The 23,780-nt window shown below is 50.7% G+C and overlaps 1 protein-coding gene across 1 annotated transcript in view; it reads left to right on the top strand.

The window, feature by feature from the left end:
- Stk32c (serine/threonine kinase 32C) overlaps window positions 1–23,780 on the top strand; it is an 84,463-nt gene that overhangs the window by 57,497 nt on the left and 3,186 nt on the right. Inside the window, exons 3-10 of the mRNA XM_038344682.1 lie at window positions 10,857–11,008; window positions 14,340–14,513; window positions 15,436–15,473; window positions 15,560–15,649; window positions 16,083–16,186; window positions 16,762–16,878; window positions 17,965–18,090; window positions 18,182–18,313. Coding sequence (XP_038200610.1) covers window positions 10,857–11,008; window positions 14,340–14,513; window positions 15,436–15,473; window positions 15,560–15,649; window positions 16,083–16,186; window positions 16,762–16,878; window positions 17,965–18,090; window positions 18,182–18,313 — 933 coding nt within the window. The remainder of the gene's footprint in view (window positions 1–10,856; window positions 11,009–14,339; window positions 14,514–15,435; window positions 15,474–15,559; window positions 15,650–16,082; window positions 16,187–16,761; window positions 16,879–17,964; window positions 18,091–18,181; window positions 18,314–23,780) is intronic.

Genomic DNA, 23,780 nt, shown 5'->3' with positions numbered 1-23,780 from the left:
GGTCCTATGAGCACTGGTCAGGATCAGCGTTCTGGTGACCTCATGACTGTTATTATTACTACTTCTCTGAGTCAGGTTGACAGTACCTTTGTACAAGAGTGGGTTGTTCTCCTTGCTCAGCATCTGCACCTCCTTCCCCTGCTGTGTCGTCTTTTTGAGGCCCAGGTTGCTCTGTACTGAGAGACCCTGTCTTTATCAGATCATCTGTAACTGAAGGCAAGGCGCTGTCACCAGAGAGCCTTGCTCCTGCCTGAGACCTGTGTGCAGCTGACCTTGGCAGCCATTGTCTTTGAGTGCTGACCACTTATATTACAGCCTAGTGTGGGCTGGATTGCATTCCTTCCGGACACGCCTGTGTAGAAACCATTTTAAATCCATCTCCCACGTCTAGAAGAGGTCCTCACTCTTTGGCTGGTGGTCTTGCTGCCCCTTGGGCCTCTTGTTTCTGCCTTAGGTCACTTCTCTGACTTGAACTCTCCTGCCTCCATTACTGCCTGGTAAGGACCATGTGGCCACATCAGATGCCTTTGGTCCAGGATGCTGCCCTTCTCTCAAGATCAGCATCGTAGCTGCAAAGTCCCTTTCCCATGCACACGTTCACAGGTCCCAGGATTAGGTTCCATGCACCCCCGGAGGGCATCATTCTGCCAGCCATTTATGCCATGGTTTGTCGTTAAGTCTGAAGGTGTGCCAACAAGCCCCACCGTCCTTCTGCCTCATGCATTAGCCATGCCTGTGTGCTTCTGCAGTGTGGCTTTGGGCTAGTTCCTAGAAGTGGAGTACGTGGGCTGGAGGGTGGCGCACATGACTTGTGCTGAAATTGCCAACTCTCCCTGCACAGGGGTGGCACCGTTACCATCCGCAGGGTGCCTGCCATAGGGCGTGTTGCCAGCCTGACAGACAAGGCACAGCAGCGCACTTAGCTTTGCCTTGCATTTCTCATATGGTAGGCTAATTTGCCTATTTTTCACTTTCCTCTTTAGTTGGTATTTCTGTTTGTTACTGGGGCTCGATATATATTTAATAGGAATGCCAACATATGTTCTCAGTTTACTTGTCTTTCAGGTTCATTTATACACTCTTTCCCATACACAGTGTTTTTCTTTTATGCAACCATTTTTACTTATTTATTTTTTTTAATCAATCATTTTCTAAATTTCTTATGGATTCAGAGCCTAATTTGTCCCTACTTCTATTTAGAGACATCTTCATATTTTCTTCTCTTGCTTCTAGGTTTTATGTGTCAGGTTAAAACTCATAACCTGGAGTTAATTATTCTGAGTTGTCACGTCAGGCATGGATCAAATTTTCATACAACGGCTTAGTTGATCCCAACATCACTTTTTAAAAAGTCATTTTTTTTTTACTTAAGTTTGAGAAGCCACCTGTAATGGCACAAGAAGTATCCTTGTGAAGCTTGGTGTGATTCTTGATTTTCTCTTCTGTCCCACTGGCCTGCTTTCTCTCCACGTATCGGTGCCACACACTCATAAGACACTCATAAGACACACACTCATAAGAGGTAACCACTTGGTGTGTGAGAGAGTGTTTCCAGAGTTTTAACTCAGGAGGAAAACCCATCCTCAACAGGCCCAGCACCATGCTATGAGCTGGAGACCCAGACTGAATGAAAAGGGGAAGAAAACAAGATAAAGCTGAGCACCAGCATGTGTTGCTGCTTCACGATCCTGTGGGATATGGGGAGTCCCCGCCTCAGGTTTCTGCTACCATGAACTCCGTCATGCCTCCTGTACCCTTCCTCACCATGGTGAACTGTGCCTTATTAAAGCTGTGAGCCAAAATAAATCATCTGAGCCTTGAGCTGCTTCTGTCAGGTGTCTTGTTACAATGACAAGAAGTGACTAATACATCATGACGTCCACAACTTCTCTAGTTCCACCAGCCACTGCCAGGAAGCAGAGCTTAAGAGTTGAGAAAGCCAAGTCTTTGTCCCCCTGCTCCTCTCTTCCTTGTGTGTGTTCCTCTTGTGTCCCTCTCCTTCCTACATGAAGCTAGGTACCCCCTCCAAATGGTACCTCCTCAGGGGCAAGCATTCCCCTGAAGTCCCTGAGGCACAGAGGTTAGGGGACAGTAAGGGACAGCCGGATGCAGACCCAGGCAAGGGAGTTGGTCTAGGCTGAGGAGAGATGCTGGGCACTGGGGAATAGCAGGAGCTGGTCCAGGAAGGGGCCCCGGATGGGATTTGAGGAGTGCTGACCTCTCAGAGATCAAGATCACAGCCTCTTGGGAGAAGCAGGAGACTAGTGTGGTCTCTTGCTCTGTCAGGGACTCCTGTGAGTCGTCTGAGCACCCTTTTTCTGACCTGTCTAGCCCTTGCCCTTCTGTGCTTCTGCAGGGGTTGCTTGGCTCTCTTTGAAGACACTGTTCTCTTTGTGCCTTACCCAGATACCCCTGCCAATATCTGGCAGCCACCTTCTCCGGGACCCATCCTATGATTTTTGTTCTGCTGGCATTGGCAACCAACAGAATCCTTGGGAAGGCAGGATCCTTACCTGGTCCCCTGTGGTCCAGTCTGCCTTCCCTGGGCTTTTCTACTCCCAGGAGGTGCGTTCATTATAGTGTTCCAAGGCTTTAAGTACCTGTTGTCAGCCCTTTGCTTTCTGGGGAACAAAAATGACTTGGAAAGAAAAAGAGCTTGGGGTGAATCACTTAAATCTGCAAGATGCGTAAACAGTGTTCAATTAGAATGGCACTTACACTGCCATTAGTCACCAGCTTATTCCAGGCTGAGCAGTGGCATTTTGCAGGGCGCCCTGCCGCCCCGGGAGCAGCAGGGCTCACTCCTCTGAGATCTGATCTCACTTCCTCTTTGTCTGGTTTAAGTGGATTACTGAGGAAGTGGCCCAGAAAGCCCAGACCAGTTTCCTTTGAGGAAACAATCAGTGGGGTCTGCAGCAAAGGCTTAGCTGGAAGAGGCCATGAGTCTCCTTTCACCTTCTGGAACATTGCTTTGCTGGATCCGCCACACCTGCAGTCCCTCTAAATCAGGGCAGCATAAAACTCCTCCATAGAGTCTCTCTGTAGGGCCTGGCTCCAACAGAGCCAGGCTTTTCTAGCTAGGCTTAAACGTCCTCAGCGGCCTTCACCAAAGGGCACTTAGATGCAATTAATGAAGCCCATTCTAAGGGCAAAACTCTGCACCATCCCTAGCAGCTTTGAGTGTGTCCCTAGTCCAGAACTCTGTGGCTAGCCCTACTCAGCAGTGACATGGGCAGGCCAGCCTGTGTGGAAAGACAGTGAAGGTTTGGATTGCTGAAGGGAAGAGGGACAAGATCAGCAGATAGGAAAGAGAGAGAAGGTGCCCCCAGCTGAGGGTGCACTACGCAGGTAAGGGAGAAAGACCCTTGGCCTCTCCCTGCTCCTGGAGGCTGTCAAAGTCTCCATGATCTTTAGCAAACATTGGCTTGTGACCGTTTGCCTCCATTATCAGGCCCAGTGTGTTCACACCTATCCCATCTCCATGTGGCCTTATCCTTAATGTCTTCCTCTACCACTTTTTTTTTTTTTGTGAGGATATCTGCTGTTGATTTAGGGCTCAACCCCATCCATGACCTGCAGACCCTCAGCTTGGTCATGTTTTCGGAGACCCTCACCATAGCTGGACTCACCTTAGACCTCGGAATTATGAGCCCAAAGTCCCAGGAAAACCTCATCTGCATGTTGCTCCCTTTGCTTCTCTATGGCTCTGCAGCTAGTAGCAGCTCCTGGTGGCTCCTTGTTGGGGCCAGCAGTGTGAAAATTATAGACTCTCTATCTCCCTGGAGACTCTATCTCCCTGGCAATAGCTGTGGGGTTTCTACGCTGAGTGAGAGGACATGTTTTCCCCAGGGATCCTGCAGACAGGGCCTGTGGTGTGTATGTGTGTGTATATGACTGACCCTAGGCGGAGGGGGGCTATGCAGGCGGCTTTCATAGGAGAAGCACAAAAGGAACGGAATAACCTAGGACTCTGGATCTGCCAGGCAAAGACTTCTCCTGCCCCCAAAAGGTAGGCCCTCCTTGGGTAATTTCCTAGCCTGCCCACTTCTGTCTTGGAAGTAGTTGGCGTTCTCTGCCTCCTGCTTGAGGGTGTATTGGGGGGAGACAGGAAGCCTCCATGTCCGTTCTCTGACTGGCCTGGGCTCGGACTGGCAGGCCCATAATTCTGCTCATTGGGAGCAGAATGAAGCATCACTCAGAGCAGGGCTTGGAACCAGGACCAGGTAGGTTGGGTGGCCTGCTGTGACTGACACTTATTTTCATTCTGAAACTTTCAGTAGGCTTTCAAAATAATAATTTGAAAAAGGATTGTAGCTAGCTGGGGGTGGGGAGTGGGAGGTGGGAGCAGGTGTCTGCAGCTCAACACTTGGCCACCTGTGCTTTCTCCAGTCGTTCTGACACTGTGGTCTGCCAACCTGCTGCTGGTTCAGTCGTGGAGTAGGCGTGGCCTCTCAAACCCTCAGGAGTCCTCTGTCCACACACTTGATGTCCCAGTAGTCCCCCCTACAAAGGCTCTTTCTGTCACATCCATGGAGTAGGGCAAAGTGATCTGTGTCGCCCACTTTCTGGAGAGGACCTGCTTAGGAGCTGTAGTGAGTGACTGGGTAACTAACGTTTTCCAGCACCCACTGCCCTACCCACAAGCCACAAAAGCTGTCCCTCACATGCCATCAAAAGGGCTTTCTGGCCGGGCGGTGGTGGCGCACGCCTTTAATCCCAGCACTCGGGAGGCAGAGGCAGGCGGATCTCTGTGAGTTCGAGACTCAGCCTGGTCTACAAGAGCTAGCTCCAGGACAGGCTCTAAAGCTGCAGAGAAACCCTGTCTCAAAAAACCAAAAAAAAAAAAAAAGGGCTTTCTGCCAGCCTATGCCAAGCATTCTGCTACTGCCCTGTCTGCTGTATGCCCGCCTGCCATAACCTTGGAAAAGAGAGAAGGGGTGGGGGGCAAGTGCGTCTCAGAGGGAGGACTCCGGGAACACTGTTGAACTAGCCTCAGACCCAGACAGACGCCTCCAGGGGCCACATGGCTGACCTTCGCAGGTTTCTCTGTGATCACAGAACAACCCCTAAAGCTTTCCAGAATGGTCCAGGATGGGTCTCATGTACATGAGAAGGTGGCAGAGTGCATACAGACACAGACACCCAAAAATGTCTTGGCGCAGAAGCTTTGGGGGCAGCTGAGGCAGGGAGGAACACCTGGAGCTTAGAGAAGGAACACATGACTTCTGCTTTTGTGCTCCAGGGGGTGAGAAGGGGCATTCACATCAATCTACAGCCAATCTCATTACCAGAAAGCTGGGGCCGGGATGCCTAGGCCAGAGGGCCATGTCTAAGGCTGTCTACAGGATAAGAGGTCTAGCCTGGTCTAGGAGTCTTAATTAATAGAAAATCCTGCAAAGCATCTCTCCCCCTACTGATCTCTGTCCCTACTGCAGAGGACTGAGATGACAAACGATCGTTCAGCCCTTGCATTGGTGCCCGAAGGTCACGCCTCCTGCAGAGACTGCTGTCACCAGTAGGGAAATAGAAGACAGGAGGGTGAGGTTGCTGGGTCTCCTTGGTGGTTGCTGATGCCTGGAATGTCTGAGTCACAACCTTTTTTTTAAAAAAATATTTATTTATTTATTAGGTATACAATATTCTGTCTGTGTATGCCTGCAGGCCAGAAGAGGGTACCAGACCTCATTACAGATGGTTGTGAGCCACCATGTGGTTGCTGGGAATTGAACTCAGGACCTTTGGAAGAGCAGGTAATGCTCTTAACCTCTGAGCCATCTCTACAGCCCCACAACCTTCTTTTTTTTTTTTTTTTTTTTTTTTTGGTTTTTCGAGACAGGGTTTCTCTGTGGCTTTGGAGCCTGTCCTGGAACTAGCTCTTATAGACCAGGCTGGTCTCGAACTCACAGAGATCCGCTTGCCTCTGCCTCCCGAGTGCTGGGATTAAAGGCGTGCGCCACCACCGCCCGGCTCCACAACCTTCTTTTAAAGACATCTTAAACCAGAGATGTCATAAGCTCCTCTAACAGGTGCCGTCCCCAAATGGGACTTCCTGTTGCCCAGGAGACAGTGGGTGCTGCTGACGTGACCCATGTGCCAATGGGGAGCAGCTCCATGATAGTGTAAAGCCTCTGGACAGAGCTGAGCCCAAGGAGGGCTGCAGTTCTGTGGTCTGCAGGGCAGTAGTGGTGAAGGCCAATACTTAGGCAGCACCGAAGGCAGGTAACTGTCTAGATGGTCGAGCTTCTGGCACCACACAGCTACTGACCTGCAAAGGAGCAAACAGATCATGCAGGAGGATTAAACAGGAACAGCTGTAAGTATGGTCTAGACAGCTCTCCCATCCTGGTCTTGGGTTCTGAATAAGGATGTTATTTCCCTGCCAATTTAGGGAGGGGATTTCAGCTCTTGCTCTTAGGAGACAGGATGATCAGTTATTGGCTTATGCCTGTAGTTGGTTGTGTTTTTCTCTTTTGGGGGTCCACTACCTAGCTCCCAAATAAACACACATGGAGTCTTATTCATTCTTATGAATGCCTGGCCTTAGTTTGGCTTATTTCTAGCCAGCTTTTCTTAAATTATCCCATTTACCTTTTGCCACTGGGCTTTTTATCTTTCTCTGTTTCTGTATACCTTTCTTCTTACTCTGTGGCTTGCTGTGTAGCTGGGTGGCTGGACCCTGGAGTCCTCCTCGTCCTTCTTTTGCTCCTCCATCTTCCTCCCAGATTTCTCCTCCCATTTATCTCTCTGCCTGCCAGCCCAGCCTATCCTTTCTCCTGCCTTGCTATTGGCCATCCTGCTCTTTATTAGACCAATCAGGTGTTTTAGGCAGGCAAAGTAACACAGCTTCACAGAGTTAAACAAATGCAACATAAAAGAATGCAGCACATCTTTGCATCATTAAACAAATGTTCCACAACATAGACAAATGTAACGCATCTTTGAATAATGTCCCACAACATATGCCTGTTCTTTTTAAAAGTACCTTTAATTCAAAATAGTCTGTGTGCCAGAGTGGAATAGTTTTAACTCCCTCACTGACCTGACTGTCATTGTGCTCCATGTTTGACTTGAGGGAACTCCATGTTTGACTTGAGGGAAACCCTGTGGGCAGGACTGTTGAATAGGCCTGTTGTTTAGTACCCAGTGGTGGCTGACTCGGCTTGAGTCATAGATTGAGTTGAGGTGCCCTATTCTAGCCCATAAGCTCATTCTGGCAACAGCTTTTGGTCCTTTCCCTGCAACTGTACAGTTAGAGTGACGGAGTGAGATTGGTATCAAGGTCTGTCCAAATTCAGAATGCCCAGGAGACCCAACTAGTCTGAGAGCCAGACAGGATTTTTCAGGGACTTGGTCGCCTGTACACAAACCTGGCTGGGCTTGTGCCAGAGCTGATTTTGGGGTGGGTGAACTCTGAGAAGTGGCCAGATGCTACCTACCGAAGGGTTGTTGAGGCATTCTGAGTTTTCCTTCTTTTTGAACCCTGACCTTGGGGTTCAGCTCTGCCTGTTGCCCAGGGTCCTGCCTGCAGCTTCCCTGCAGGACATTTGGATATTCTCACAAGAGGAGGATCCAGCTGCCTTCTCGGCAGGCTCAGAAGTCCTGAGAGAGCGTTTGCAGAGCGAGTGTGAAGAAGAGGGTGATTTGGCTCTCAGTGCCACCGGGCTTATTCAGACATATTTGCATAACTGCCCAGTAGCTGTGATTTTTCACCTTCTCCTTTGCGTTATTCTGATTTCTGGGTGACTGACTTAGTTTGACAGTCCATGGAACACTTATGGGACACAGACAGGTAAGTTAAACTTGACTGTTGAGGCCCTTTTGGGGGAGATTCTGGATTTATATTCTTGTATATCCTGGGCAGCCAGCTAGTGAGTGCTATGGCTTTTTTTGGAAACAACCTTTGAGTTCTTACCCACCTGTGTATATGTGTCTATCTGTCTTTCCCCCTTTTTCTTTTTCCCTTCTGTTTTAGTTAGGGTTTTATTGCTGTAAAGAGACACCATGAGCATGACAATTCTTTTTTTTAATAAAGACTTTATTGTAAAGAATTTACAAATAAGAAAAAAAAAATCACACATCAAAATTAGTCAGATCCAAAGTCTATGCATTTTAGCAAACGCCTATGGAGCTGAGACAGACATTCCGAAGCTGTGTAGCTTGACATTGGATCTTACACTCTAACTAGCTATTATATATATTTTACTGATTTTTATTGAGCTCTACATTTTTCTCTGCTCCCCTCCATGCCTCTCCCCTCCTCTTCAACCCTCTCCCAAGGTCCGAGCATGGCAACTCTTATGAAGGAAAATATCAGTCCATTATTATCACTGCAGGAAACATGGTGGCACACAGGCAGACATGGTGCTGGGAAGGTAGCCGGGGAGTTAGTTTTACATCTGGATCTGCAGGCAGCAGGAAGAGCAATGAAGCCACTGGGCCTGGCTTGAGCTTCTGAAACCTTTAAAGCCCACCCCACTGTGGCACGCTTACTCTAACAAGGCCCCACCACCACATCTTCCTTCCTTTATTCTTTCTTGTGTTTAGAGGGTCTTATATGACTTAGGTTAGCCTTGAACTCACCATGTAGCCAAGGTTGGCCTTGAACTGCCTTCATCTCCTCATTGCTGAGTTTACAGGAATGTGCTACCACATCTAGTTTTATGTAATGCTGGGGGTTGGGCCAGGGCTTTGTACATGTTAGACAGCTGCTCTGTCAACTGAGTTCAGCCCCATTTGGCTTTGAAATTTTTGTTAATGAAAGATTTGGGAAGGATCTTTGCCCAAACCTACCTCAGAGATAAGACCCCTTCTCTGAATATCCTCTATGGGCCCTGTACCCCTTACCTGCTCCGATAGGCCTGCTCCTTAAAGGCAATGCTGAGGTAGGGGTGCAGGGGTGATGGTGGCCGTTGGAGGTAGAAGCTGATGCCTTTTCAGGGTGAGCTCCTATCCCTGGGCCAGAGTCTCCCTGGAGCATCAGCCCCTGCAGAGGAAGTTTCCAGAAGAGTTTTGCAAGGATCTTTGTAGCCTGCATGGGGACCTGGCTGTGTTTGTGCTGCTGGTGAGTTTTTGCTGAGGTGGATGGGCTCCCGGGGGCAGTCAGATGTTTCCTCCATACCATGTTGGCCTCATGTCTCAGACTTAGCTCCCTTGGGCTTACGATGCCTGTGGGCAAGGTGTTATGTATGCAGTGTTGCCTTGGAAACTGCAGCTGTGGATACACAGAGGGTGTGTCTCTGGGTGGTGGGAGGATATGTAGGGCTCAGGACTGAGAGGAACTGCTCAGCCATTTCATCCACAGACCCTCATCCAAGACCAGAGTGCCAGACAGCTCTACTGCCATTGCTGTAAGGCAGGGTTCACAGAAGCGCCACCGGCTGTCACCAGAACCTCACAATAGAATGACAAAAACCATAGCCAAGAAGTCTCTGCACAGCTTCCATCTGCCCCGGCTGCTTTTGTCTCCATGGCTCATGTCTAGCTTCTGTGCAGACTGTGTGTCACCCTCCTGTTTATACTGCACAGCTCAGTGTCCTTGCTTGGTGTCCCAAAGTTGTTACATGTCATTAAAAGTCCTTTCGGTGACTCTTCAGTGGCTGAGTGGCGGTCATTTAGTTTGCCGTGCCTGGACATCCACCAGTCCTAGAAACCTTTACCTTGTGTGTGTTCCCAGGAAAAGGAATGTGGGTCCCCTCAGGGTGGATCCAGAGGTTTGGTCTGAGGCCAGTGCCACTGGGGTGTATGGCAAGCTCCAGGCTTTCCAGAGACACCTGGGAGCCCTACCCACCCTGAGATCCAGAATTATTCTGACCCGCGGCTAGTGTTCCATGAAGCCCTAGAGATCACAGTCTGTAGAAACCCTCAGCAGTGGCTCTGGTTACCTGAGTCACCTGTCCTCAAGAGGGTCACTGTGGTTTGCAGTGGAGGCAGGCACTGGCTTGGCACCAGCTTTTTGAGTGTTAACTTCCTGTTTCCTTTTGGGAGTATTTGTCCTTGGTTCTGATAGACACTTCCTGGCCACAAAGGATACCAGCGGCTCTGCTCACCTCGTCCTCTTCTCACCTGTTCTTCTCTGCTAAGTGATGCCAGTCAGCACTGGTGGTTGACCATGACAGTGCAGGGCTCAGAAAGTGCTGTGCCTTAAGGACTGTACAGGGCCCTGCTATCGTGGACAGTTCCTGCTGGGTGGAAAGGATGATCCGGTGGTGGGTGGAGGCTTCCCCGACGCACAGTTTTGTGCTAAGTGGGTTCTCCTTTATTCAGGTGATGGTTATCTTGAACATTAATTTGATGGGAGCTGAAATCAACTAAGAGACATGCCTCTGGAAGGGTTTGTGAGGGCATTTCCAGGAAGCAGAGAGCAGACAGGAAGTAGGGCCAAACTATACCTCACACCCCCTGCTCCCAAACACAGTGACCTACTTCTCCTAGCGAGGTTCTACCTGTTAAAGCTTCTGCAAGATTCCAAAAAAGCGCCACCAGCTGGAGGCTAGGTGCTTAAACACAGGAACTTGTGGAGAGCACATTTCACACTCAAACCACACCAGAGTTCCCAGCATCCCTCAAAGCTGCCTGCTGATGCAAGCCCTGAGAAGGAAGGGGATGCTGAAGCTTGGTGTCAGGTGTGACCACGCACACTCATGGCTGGTGGGGAGGCTTAGCACTCCTTAAGGGAAAGCCCACCATGAAGCTAGGACTCTTGTCTGGGTGCACTGAGACTGGGTTCTATGGGTCTGTAGAATGGGGCCTGTTCACAGCCTTGTCCCACGGCCGGCTGGGAACCCTGGCTCTTTCAGGGTGGAGGCAGCTGGAGAGTCCGGTTTCCGGCACTCTGTTCACTGGCCCTTGGCCCCCAGGTGTGCATCGTGCAGAAGCGGGACACGGAGAAGATGTATGCCATGAAGTACATGAACAAGCAGCAATGCATTGAGCGCGACGAGGTCCGCAACGTCTTCCGGGAGCTGGAGATCCTGCAGGAGATCGAGCATGTCTTCCTGGTGAACCTCTGGTGAGCCCACCGAGGGCCTGCCAGGGATGCCCCTCTGGAATGGGACAAGGGGCCCTACTATTCTTTGGCTCTAATACTGCTGGGATGCTCCCCTGCCTCACTGCTGCTAAGTCTTCCCTGTCCCCACCATCTCTTCAGCTTCTGTGCTCAGAGCCTACTGGTTCCAGGGGCCCATGGTGTGCTGGGATTTGTATAGACTCTCCACGGGTCTGCTAGGAGCCGAGGATTTAGCATTCCATGATCATGGCAACTCTTATTAAGGAAAACATTTAATTGGGGCTGGCTTACAGTTTAGAGGTTTAGTCCATTATTGTCATGGGGGAAGCATGGCGGCATGCAGACAGACATGGTGCTGGAGATGTAGCTGAGTGTTCTACATCTGGATCCTGAGGCAGTAGGAAGAGAGAGTGAGCCACTGGGCCTAGGCCGAGCTTCTGAAATCTCCAAGCCCACCCTGGTGATAGACTTCTTTCAGCAAGGCCACACCTACTCCAGCAAGGCCACATCTCCTAATAGTGCCACTTCCTATGAGCCTACGGGGGGCCATTTCCATTCAGGCCAGCACACTGCACAAAATGAGGGCTAAATACATAAGAACCTGTGAGCTGTCCAGGAAGGACCTAGGGTCCACTCCATGGCAGGACTGCTCCCTGACCCAAAGGGGCCTTTCCCCCTCCAGTACATGGATCTCTTGGACTCAGGGGTTCTCCTTGACCACTTCCTATAGTGGGCTATATAGACTTCCCACATAGACCGTCCTGTGCTGTGCTCCTCAACAGGCATGAGTGACAAAGGCTAGGTGGACCACAGGGTTTCCAACAGCAGGGATCTCTGGCAAAGTAGCCCTTAGAAGTCACAGGTGTCCCGCCCCTGTGGGTGACCCTGTGTCCATCAGCAGAGCTTCAGGAAGGAGCAGCTAACTGCTGTTTGGGGTAGTGGAAAGCAAGTGTATTCTGTTTGGCAGTGAACCCAAGACTGGCTGGGGAGCGCAGAACCATCCCCACAACTGCAATCTGCTGTTTTATTTTTGCTACAGTAGGGTCAAGAAACTTCAAAGTGGACAGTGGTCATTTCCCAGAGGCGACGCGGCATGACTCAGTGGCTTCCTTCCTACTCAGACGCTCTAGTGTGCTATGGCTGTTGTCTGCCAGGCAGGCCGGAGAGTGATGGGTTCAGAGAGCATTTTTGTGGTGCACATCCCATCTGGTTGTCAGTACGCTGAGCACCATTCTAATGTGGGGAGGAGGTCTCAGTGAGAAGTGCCCCTCCAACCTGCTCCTGTCATGCAGTAGCTCGGGAGGTCAGGCCCAGGCACAGTGTTGGACCAGGAGAAAGGAGGGGAATTGCTGTCAGGTGGGAGCCACACCGCGTTGGCACTGAGATGTCTTCGAAAAGAGGAAGACCAAGATTTTCCTGTTTGGGACCTTAGCAAGCCAGCCTCCCCAGGCTTTCGAAAAGACAGTGTTGCCTAATGGTCGGGTACATGGGTTCTGGACTGAGTCCCCTGCCATGCTGTAGACAGCACACCTGATGTCTTTGTGGTTAGTCTTCTCGTCTGTGAAACAGGAGATCCCCAGTGCTGCTGTGCACAGCTGAATGGGTGTTGGTGTGACTTGGGCCACAAGCTAGGAGTTCAGAATCTATATTACATTCTAGCTTTCCATACTGCATCCCTCTGAGGGATGTCACCTTCCATCTAGGGCTGTGTGCATGGGGTCACCATGACATCCCAGCTCTCTTTGCTCCTTGACCCTCTTCCTGACCCCTTCCTTAGACTCCTGCCTGGGCCACCTTCTTCAGGCCTCCTTCCACTGAGGATGAGAGAGGGTGGCTGTGGAGGGCAGGGAGTGGGACATCACATGAAAGTGAATTCTCTGTAACTTTCTTCTGAGTCAGTTGTGTAAAAATTAGAGTTACCACCGAGAGCTCACAAAAGACATTACCGAGTGGAAGGACATCCTTAAAGCATTGCTCTGCTACCGCTACCATCATTTTCACTATCGCCAACATCAGCATCACCGCTGCTACCACCAGCATCGCTGTCATTACAGCCGTCATCAGTACCACTACCACCGCCGCTGTCACCAACACCATCACCACTACCAATCCACTCTCATTATCACCACCACCACTGCAACCATCACCATCAATATCACAACCATCACCATCACAGCACTACCACCGTCAACACTATCAGCCAACACTCTCTCCACAACCACCGCAATCATCACCATTACCATAACCATCAGTTTGTCACCAGCACCACCGGCATCACCACCATCACCATCACTACCACCAGCACCACCAGCATCACCACCATCACCATCACTACCACCAGTACCACCAGCATCACCACCATCACCATCACTACCACCAGCACCATCAGCATCACCACCATCACCATCACTACCACCAGCACCACCAGCATCACCACCATTACCATCACTACCACCAGCACCATCAGCATCACCACCATCACCATCACTACCACCAGCACCACCAGCATCACCACCATTACCATCACTACCACCAGCACCACCAGCATCACCACCATCACTATGACTACCACCAGCACCACCAGCATCACCACCATCACCATCACTACCACCAGCACCACCAGCATCACCACCATTACCATCACTACCACCAGCACCATCAGCATCACCACCATCACCATGACTACCACCAGCATCACCACCATGACCATCACTACCACCAGCACCACCAGCATCACCACTATCACCATTGCTACCGCCAGCACCACCAGCATCACCACCATTACCACCACCATCACTACCACCAGCACCACCAGCATCACCACCATCACCATGACTACCACCTGCACCACCAACATTACCACCATTACCACCACCATCACTATCACCACTACCATCATGACCATTGCTGTCACCATCATCACCACCATTACCACCACCATGGCTTCTGGTCATTAAATACCAATTTCTTGCCCAGCTCTGTACTAAGCATTTCACTGGTACTGTCTCATGTTCTTTTAACAGTGTTTTTGTCTTGTTTTGTTTATTCTCATAGAAGAAACCAGGGAAACCTGAAACAGTCCAGGAATTGTCACTGTTTCTGGTTCTCCAGTTGTCACTCATGGGTATCCCTGCCCCACAGCCAAACCTCCCTCAGGGGCATGGCTGTTCTGTTTTCCCTGGTGTCTTGGTGCAGCTATGAGCAAGGATGTAGTCGCTGCCTTAGGCAGGATGGCGGTCAGATTGGAAGGAGGAAGGACCAGGTGAGGCAGGAGCTGTTCGTTGCTCCGGCTCCCCAGTCATTCACATGCCAGGTCTTCCCTTGACGCCCACAGGTATTCCTTCCAGGATGAGGAGGACATGTTCATGGTGGTGGACCTGCTTCTGGGTGGAGACCTGCGCTACCACCTACAGCAGAACGTCCAGTTCTCAGAGGACACTGTGAGGCTGTACATCTGTGAGATGGCCCTGGCCCTGGACTACCTGCGTAGCCAGCACATCATCCACAGGTGCGTGAACACCTGTGGGATGACGCGCCTAGCTGGGTTGAATGGTTGGCAGGTAATAACCTTGGGTCACACCACCTAAGGGGATGATATTCCTGGTCTAGCAGAGTCTGGTCTGGCTTCGTATCCTACCCTCCCATAAATGCCTGTTCCTCAACCCTGTCCAACAACCCCATTTGAGTCTCGACACAGAGGACTTAGTCCTCATGGGTGGATCACAAGGCCCCATCCAGGTGACTCTTATTTGTCCCATGACCACATCCTGGGACTTCACACTGATTGAGGTATTCTTGCAAAGCAGATGGGATTGGGAAATGTCTAATTAGCAAGCAGGTAGAATTAGGGAGCAGAAATTAGGCTGAAATCCTGCAGCCTTGGTGGAAACTGAGGTGTGTTATTAGTCAAAAAAGCCTGATTTCTGCCTCTCTGCCGTGGGGGTTCTGTCATCTGACCATAATTTGGGTGTGTGATCATTACTGGTACTAGTTGTGTGTCTGGAAGTCAAGGGGAGAAGACCAAAACCGAGCTGTGGGAGAAATGTACATGAGTTCACCTCCGTGTAGTTCCGGCGCTCTGGGGAGGGAACATGGCCTTGCAGGTCTTCCACAGTCCTGGGGGGCTTTCAGCTGTATGTGCCCTTCTGTGCAGTCCTAGATACTCTCTGGCCACCACGACTCAGAACATGGATTTCTGGTGGCTTCTCTGTCGCTGGCTTCTGAGTGGCCTTGGTGCCCTCTGAATAGTGTGGAGGGTGTCCTCCATACCTCACACCAGGTCCTATGTTAGGATTCTTCCTAAATATCAAGTCATGCCTTCCAGCTTCTGCCTCTGGTGGAGCGTCTGAAGAGCCCCTGACTGTCAGAGATGTCAGGGCGGGAATGGCGTGGGTTCCAGCTAATTTTCTTGTCACCCTCTGTCTTCCTAGAGATGTCAAGCCTGATAACATTCTCCTGGATGAGCAAGGTGAGTGTCTGGAGCTCTGAGACACCGCGAGGAGTGTGTGCACCCAGCCCAGGACCTGGACAACCGTGTCTGTCCTCTCTTCACAGGACATGCACACCTGACCGACTTCAACATCGCCACCATCATAAAAGATGGGGAGAGGGCAACAGCTTTAGCTGGGACCAAACCATACATGGGTAAGCCCAAGGTCTCAGGTGACACTTGGCCATGGAGGGCCATGCCCCTGCCTTGGTCAGACATAAAGTCACAAGAGGATTAACGGGAAAGGGTTTTTTTTTTTTATATGATCAATTGTGTATGTATAGAAAACTCTGCGGGTATAGATGAGAGTCATGGATGGAAAAATGAGATGGCCCCCTCCATCCCTGCACACTCCCTAGAACAGAGGAGCTGAGCTTGAACCAAATGGTCTAGCTATGCACAATGTTTTAGCTACTATGGATTTCTCCAGGAGGGTGCTACTCCGTGCAGGTGGAACAGTACAGAATCATGGTGGGTAGGTTCTCTTTTAGATCCCGTGCAGCCTTCTTTCCAGGCCTGGCTGCGAGCTGCCCAGTTATCAGGCCCTCTGGCCCCACAGCTCAGCTCTTTCTTCTCTCTGTTGGAAAGCTCCAGAGATCTTCCACTCCTTCGTCAATGGCGGGACTGGCTACTCCTTCGAGGTGGACTGGTGGTCTGTGGGGGTGATGGCTTACGAGCTGCTACGAGGATGGGTATGGAGACTTGTGACCCTACGCTAGCCACTTCCTTGCCCCAGACTGGCTGAGAGCCAGGGAGGGAGGATGGTACACCCAAACCTAGGAGGACGTAGGCTTTTAGGAAAGTTTGATAGATGCCTAAGCAAGTGAGTCTCCTTGAGTGACCAGTGATGGACAGGACATGTGTCCAGCAGGTTCCTGGAAGGGACTTTGCTTTTTTTCTCTAAGAACAGAGATACTGATCTGCTAAGGCCTCATATTGCCCTCTGTATCCTCTCTTGGGGTACCCCCACCATTCCATGTTACCTCAGTCTGATGAACACAGGACCTCCCATCCTTTGAGACTGACCCACCCAGGCCTTTGGTCTTGGTGATGGTAGGGCACACATATTCTTGACAGCTGAGTTTCTGGGCTGTGGAACCCGGTTCTGTCCTGGTGCAAGCTGGATCCTGGGCTCTGGATCAAGTAGCTGCTGTTTTCAGAGCTGGTCCTGTACCAGGGAGTGCAGATGGGCTCCCAGGGTGTTTGCACTTGTGCTTGGGTGCAGGGGTGGGGAGGGGCACCGGGTACAGTACATCCCTGCCCACAGAGGCCCTATGACATCCACTCGAACAACGCCGTGGAGTCGCTCGTTCAGCTGTTCAGCACCGTGAGTGTTCAGTATGTGCCCACCTGGTCCAAGGAGATGGTCGCCCTGCTACGGAAGGTGAGCCTCCTTCCTCGTCCCCCTCCCCTGGCAGAATCCTATCCCTTCTGCACTCTGTCAGCATCTCAGAGAGGTACCCCATCTTGCCGTGGGCACAGACCCCTTCCCCAGCACATAACCTTTCCTGGACAACCACTCTGAGACCCTGTCTGGCTCAGCGAAGAGGGTTTCTAGTTCTGCAGAAGTGTCTCACAGACAACCTGACTGCTCCCTCGTGGTGGCTTAAATAATGGCATAGCCCTGTCTGTAATCCTGCCAGGAACCCATGCGTTAGGACGCCGCCATCACCCACTTCGCAAGATACTCAGACCCAGGCAAAGAATTCAGGCATCAAGCCTTCTGCATTATACCTTTAGGAGGGAGAGGGTACCGAGCTGGTGCATGGCTCAAACTGTGCTCTTGTCTCCTCTGCTCCTGCCCCCACCCTGAAAGGTACATAGAGCCTGGGTTCACCACTCCCAGGGAGAAAACAAAGAAGAAAGCCAACCTCCCCGTCCCTGTCTCACAGCCAGGTTCTGTCTATAACGGCTGGAAGGAGGATGGAGGATAACGGCTATCAGGGATGCAGGGACACCATATCCTGGGACTGGACTACGGGTTGCTTAATCACATGATGAGCTTTTCTCTAAATGTGTTGTTGATCGGAGCATCCCAAGGGGTCGATGCAGATAGCAGAGCCCATAGTCAGGACAGGTGTGAGAAATGGTTATTATATACAAGACCAGAACAGGAGATACCTAGCCCTACCGACTTGATAGATGCCTAGGTTTCTAGAGCCTGGAGGTTCTACGCGGTAATAAGAGGCCCACATGCTAGTATCAGAGAACATTAACCAGGCTACCACTGCCACCTGCTGGCAAATCTTGGTAGGACATCCCTGCAGGTCCTCTGTTGTCCTTGGGCATCAGGGCACTGGGATCACAGAACCCCCTGGGCCATATTATTTGATGCCACCTTTCCTCTCGTGCCACTTGTGATCCTGAGGTTCCAACACCTCAGACCCGTGGACATCTTCAAGGGTTGCTTCAACCTAGGGCAGGTGGCCATTCTTCTGTGGGATGCGTCTAAGAGGGGGGCTCCTTGCAGCTCCTCACCGTGAACCCTGAGCACCGGTTTTCCAGTCTCCAAGACATGCAGACAGCCCCATCACTGGCCCATGTGCTCTGGGATGACCTGAGCGAGAAGAAGGTGGAGCCGGGCTTTGTGCCCAATGTAAGAAGCCCATGTGCTGGGACAGGCAAGTCCAGGCTGGTGGGGTGGGGTGGCACCCGCAGGCTGGGCTCAGTACCCTGTCTCTACACAGAAAGGCCGCCTGCACTGTGACCCCACCTTTGAGCTGGAAGAGATGATCCTGGAGTCGAGGCCCCTGCACAAAAAGAAAAAGCGGTTGGCTAAGAACAAGTCGCGGGACAGCAGCAGGGACAGCTCGCAGTCGGTGAGTGCTGCGTTCAGGCTGCTGGTCTTCCCCACCCCTGCGTGTGGTGTGCAAGGTCACTTCACAGCACTCTGGCATGGCCTCTGGTAGAGCGTGTGCTCTCTAGTCCAGCAATAGTCTCCTAAAGTCCCAAGGAAGCTTAGGACTTTCCCCTATCCTTACCAGCGTCCCTGGTCATACCTGGCCTTTCCACAAAGCTGCCCTCGGCTGCTTGCTCCTTCTATACATCAATCAACTGGAGAACCAACTGACCAGTGGGGGGCACACACTGAGAGCGAAGAGCCCCTGATGCTATGCCCAGGGGCATTAGTGCTCAGGTGATTTGTGTCCCGGTGCATCAGTGCTCAGGGGTACCAGTGTCCAAAATCAAAATGTTGTCAACGCTCTGCTCTCCGAAGCCTCCAAGAAGGCAGTCCTTCCTCGCCCTTCTGGCTCTGGGGTGGCTGCCAATCTGAGCATCCCATGTAAAGTCACATCCACAGGTTCTAGGGTTTAGATCCTGAACATTTGAGGGGGGGGGAGTCACAGTCTCATTCCTGATGCCAGGGTGCAGCTGGTGAGAGCAATCGTCATGTGCTGACGCCCGAGTGGTAGGATCAATGGTCAGTGTTTGCCCTATACTTGGGCCTCTCTCTCTGAAGTATGACCTCCCAGATCTGATGGGCTCTGTGTTGTTCCTGAGTGGGTGTGGGATACAGGGCTGGGGTCATCCTCTTGATGCTCTGACTTTTCAGAGCCAGATAGGTAGGTAGGGCTCCTGTTCTCTCTCTCCTCCAACTGCCCGTGGCACCCCAGTGTCCATGTGTTACATTTTTCAGCCTGATAGCTCCTAGGCCAGGTGCCAAGAGTAGACATGGCAGAGGTTCTGGCTGGGGTGCTTAGAACCAGGACTTTGGGGAATCGAAACTGGCTCTGTGTTGGAGTGGGGACCTAGTGTGGGAATCCAGATGTGGAGAGTATACAGACACTAACTGCCGTGCAGACTTTTGGAGGCTATGAATTGGTAGACTCCTACACCGGGCAGACCTCGGCGCCGTCCTGCAGCAGTTGGTGGGCTTTTGATGGAGGGTGGGAAGTGTTCTGAAAGTCGGCTAACACTGGAAAAACGTCCAGCGTTCTTATGGAAAACTGAGAACTTCGAGACTGAGGCACATTATTTATTTTCTTACAGGCACATAGCATACAACACACACACACACACACACACACACACACACACACACACACACACAGAGTGCAGTATCGCTGGCTTCCAGCACACCTGCCAGGACAATCTGAGTGGAGAGCTCTCCCACAGCCCCTTCTTATAGCCACTCTTCTCCAGGCTTTCCCTGCAGGCATGGCAGCAGCCTCTGTCCCTGTAGATATCCTTGCTCTGACAGTTCACCTAGATGGAATCATAGTGTGTGGTCCTGCACACTTATTGCACTCAACACAATGTTTTCAAGACTCACCCACGCTGTCCCAAAGGCCAGCACCTCCATCTTCTGATTGTGAGAAACAACCCCTCTGTTTAGTATTTTATTCACGGCTATATCACATTTCCCTTAGCCATTTGTCACCTGATTGGGCTTTGGGCCACTTCTGCTCTTGAATCATTGTAACACTGCTGCAGATTTGTGTGTAAGTCCTTGTGGACTGCACACTGAGTATGAAGCAGTGAAGATTTTATATATATGTTGTTTGGTTTGATGGAGTATTTTGTTTGCATTCTCTGTTGGGTTTCTGGTTGCTTTTTTGAGACAGGGTCTCTTGTAACCAAGGCTGGTCCTAAACCCACTTTCTTGTCAAGAATGACCTTGAATTTCTGATCTCCTGCTTCTACCACTCAAGTGCTGGGATTAGGGGTGTGCCCTGCTGTACCCCACAATGTGCTGTGTTTGCACCACTCCTCACGCTGACGTCCTTGGATTCCTGGCTACTGTTTGTAGCCAGTCCGCTTACCGTGTTTGTTCTTTCCTATCCAGCTTCGCCTTCTCTGATTTTCATGAAGCATGACATGATCTTCCCCCATCTCCTCCCTCAGTTCACCAATTACGCTTCTTCCAATATAGTTTTAGGAGGGCTGGCGAGATGGCTCAGTGGGGAGCGGTGCTTGCTGACAGGCCCGATAGCCTGAGTTTGATTCCTGAAACCCACATGGTGGAGGGAGAGAACTGATTTCTGAAGGTTGTCCTCTGACCTTTGTACATGCACCATGGCACGTGTGTTTGTACATGCACACACGTAAATCAATGTTAAAGTATTTCCAGTGGTTGTAGTGGAATTTGCAATATGCCGATAGCCAATTAAAGTTTACCTTCAGACAACATGACTTCATCCAGTGGGAAGTCCCTTCCTGTCAGCACTGTTCACCATGTGCTATGCCCTGCCATTCGCTCCGTGCAGAAGTCAGGTGGGGAGAGTCTGTAGTCTGTATTAACGTGTGCACCCTCACCAACGTTTCCCAGCTCATTCCCTCCCCTCAGGTGATGCCAAGGCTAGCAGAGTTTGCTCTCAGAAAGCTCTCCTCCCCACTACAGTGGATTTTTCCCTTGGACAACCAATTTCTACTTCCACAGGGGAGACTTGGGGTGTGTTTCACCTGGCGGTTCCTCTCTCTTCTTCTAGTCCTAAGTGAGGAACCTTTCTGGGTTCTCCATGAATACTTTTTGGCTTCCTGGAATGAAGCCCACAAAGGAATGGGCGAGTGGTGGTACCCTAGGAATACAGTCTCAGGGGTCCTCCAGGAAGTACTCCTGCAGCTCTTGATCCACTAGCTCCAGGGAAGCCCTTTTCATCTGGGACTCTGTTGTCCTTGTAGATTTGGGGGCACCTTGACCCCCTGTCTTCAGCTCTGGCAGGTCCAAGAAAAGCCTCTGATCTCCAGCACATCAACTTTTTTTTTTTTTGTCTGAAAAAATAGGAGTGGCAACGTGGAAGTAGTTTACAGAGCAGTACCCCATGCAGAAATCTTTATGGTGTTTTTCATTTTAAGAGTTATTTCTTTACACTTTGATGCAAACGCTTATCAGATGGATGACTGCTATATGCTTGCTTCTCCTGCCAGACTGTCTTTTCCTTGTGGGCATGTCATCTGCAGCTGGAGTCTTTGATGCTGGGCTCCTGGGAGCATCCACTGCTTGTATTTTGTGTGGGGGAGTCACCGAACCTGTAGTCTTGAGGATTTTGCCTGTGTGTTGCTAGCTCCAGGTCTCGTATTTATGTGTGTGATCTACTCTGAGCTGATTTTTATGTGTGGTGTCGGGGGAGGGTTCATCTTTATTCTTTTGATTGTGGATATCAGATGGTTACAGAGATGTGTTGAGAGGCCTATTTTTCTCCCATGGAACTTCTTGGCACCGTTTTCAAAAATCATTCTGACTATAAATAGCAGGGTTTATTTATGGATTAATTTCTTCGCCCATTGATCTGTCCTCATCCAGCATGTGCTGTCTTGGTGGCTGTCACTTTGAAGTCAGTGCTGAAACCAGAAATTGTAACTCTTCCCACTTTGTTCTTTTTGTTCGAGATGATTGCGCTGGTCTGAATCTGTTACAGTTCTAGCGAATTCTGAGCAGTTTGGAAACAGAACCCGAGTTCCTCAACACATCTGTCTGCAACAGCATTAAGATTGCTGTTGCAGATTGTTGTTGCAGGGTTGGACTTGGTTTCCATTTCCCAGGCTCTTTGTCAGCATCTGGAGTCTAGTACTGCCGCTGAGCATTTATCCAGCCTTGCTGATGTCTTCCTGACCTGAGGATTCACCGGCATAGATATGATCCACTAAGGAAGTGTGCCTGGGAGCCGTCATGGAGGCGGCGCACCTCAGCCTGAGCCAGCAAGGGCACAGACTGTGACACGGATGTGACCAGTTCTAAAGGAGCCGAGCTTTCACGCTCCTACACCTGACCTAGGTTTCGGTGGCTCTGTGTGTATTGGCAAGGGCTCCAACAGCCCACTGTAGGCCACTGGAGAAGAGCTGAACGTGGGTACTCAGCATAGAGGCCCAGTAGAACCAGCTCAGGAAGACACCATAGGAGGCCTCCTGAGGACAGCCCCTGGAAGACTTAAGAAGCTGGTGCAGCAGGACCAGGCAAGACAGAGAGGACTGCCAGCTACAGCAGAGTCTGTAGGAAAGAGGCTCGTGGAGCCACTCAGAGTCCACAATTCTATCTCTGGTCTCACTCAGAGTCACTTTTTTGTTTGTTTTCCAAGACAGAGTTTCTCTGTATAACCATCCTGGCTGTCCTGAAACTTGCTTTTGTAGACCAGGCTGGCCTCAAACTTAGAGATGCGCCTGCCTCTGCCTCCCCAAAAAGGTGTGCACCACCACGGTCCAGCTCAGAAACACGTTTATTAGATGTTTTTGTAGGGGCTCCTTAGGCCGCTGGGCACTTGTCTTCTTAGGAATGTGTCGATGTGGCAGTTAGTGGATGGACCACCGCCCTGCTAGGGTGCTGCTTGCATGGTCAGGGCCACGCCTGATACTTGATTTTATTTTACCACTGCCTCAGTGCCAGTTTGGTTCCTTCCCACCCCCACAATGCACCTCTGCTAGTCTCAGTGTTTAGTTGGACAATTCCTGTCTAAAACTGCGATTCAGACCCTCATCCCTGAGGGGCCTGAGCTTGTGACTGCCTTTGCCTTCTCAGACTAGGATTTTCTGTCTGTCTGCTCACCATCAGAGGGTATGCAGAGAGACATAGCGAGGCCCATCTAGGAACAGAGTCCAACCTCTTATTGGTGACTAAAGTCAGTTCCTCTGCTGGATGAGGGCCCCTCTCAGGGTGGCCACAGCTGTACTATCTCCTGCAAAGGAGAGAGCTGTAGAGATATGGAGAGCTTCTGAGTCCCTTCAAGCCTTCAGCCAAGTACTGATTGGTCTGTACCTGCTGTAGATACAAGAAGAGGAGACCCCAAGACAGGGAAGAGAGCCACAGGAAAGGACCATTTAGCATGCACGTGTATACACGGACACACACACACACACACACAGAGATACACACACACACACTTAGATACACACACACTCAGATACACACAGACACATGAACATCTGGTTTATGTGCCTACCCTTGACATGGTGTCAAGATGAGTTCTGGAGGGCATTGTACAGGAATGAAGAAACCATCTGCCTCCTACAGATGAAGCAGCAGGTCAGGGTCTGTGCCACTTTCCCAGTAGAAAGAGGTATAAGGTATGGGCCACTCATCCTTAACCCTGGAAGGCTATTCCCAGGGGACCTTGGTTCTTACAGAATGACTTATGAACAGAATGGGAAATCTGTGAGACACCGTAATGGAAAGACAGAGGTGAGGATGAATGTCTCTGACTGTAGCCATTTTTGGTCACTTCAGCCTGGGTGACAAGCTTCTTGGTAATTGTGTAGGCTGGTTGGTCCTGGGGTATTTATTATAACATCTGCTTTTTAATGTGAATGTTCGGTGGGGAGCAAACATGTGTGCAGGTATGTGGGAACATGTGT

The sequence above is a fragment of the Arvicola amphibius genome, chromosome 1, assembly GCF_903992535.2.
Source record: "Arvicola amphibius chromosome 1, mArvAmp1.2, whole genome shotgun sequence".
NCBI lineage: Eukaryota > Metazoa > Chordata > Mammalia > Rodentia > Cricetidae > Arvicola > Arvicola amphibius.
Note: the sequence above shows the minus strand (reverse complement) of the source record. Positions and strands in the feature narration are given on the sequence as shown.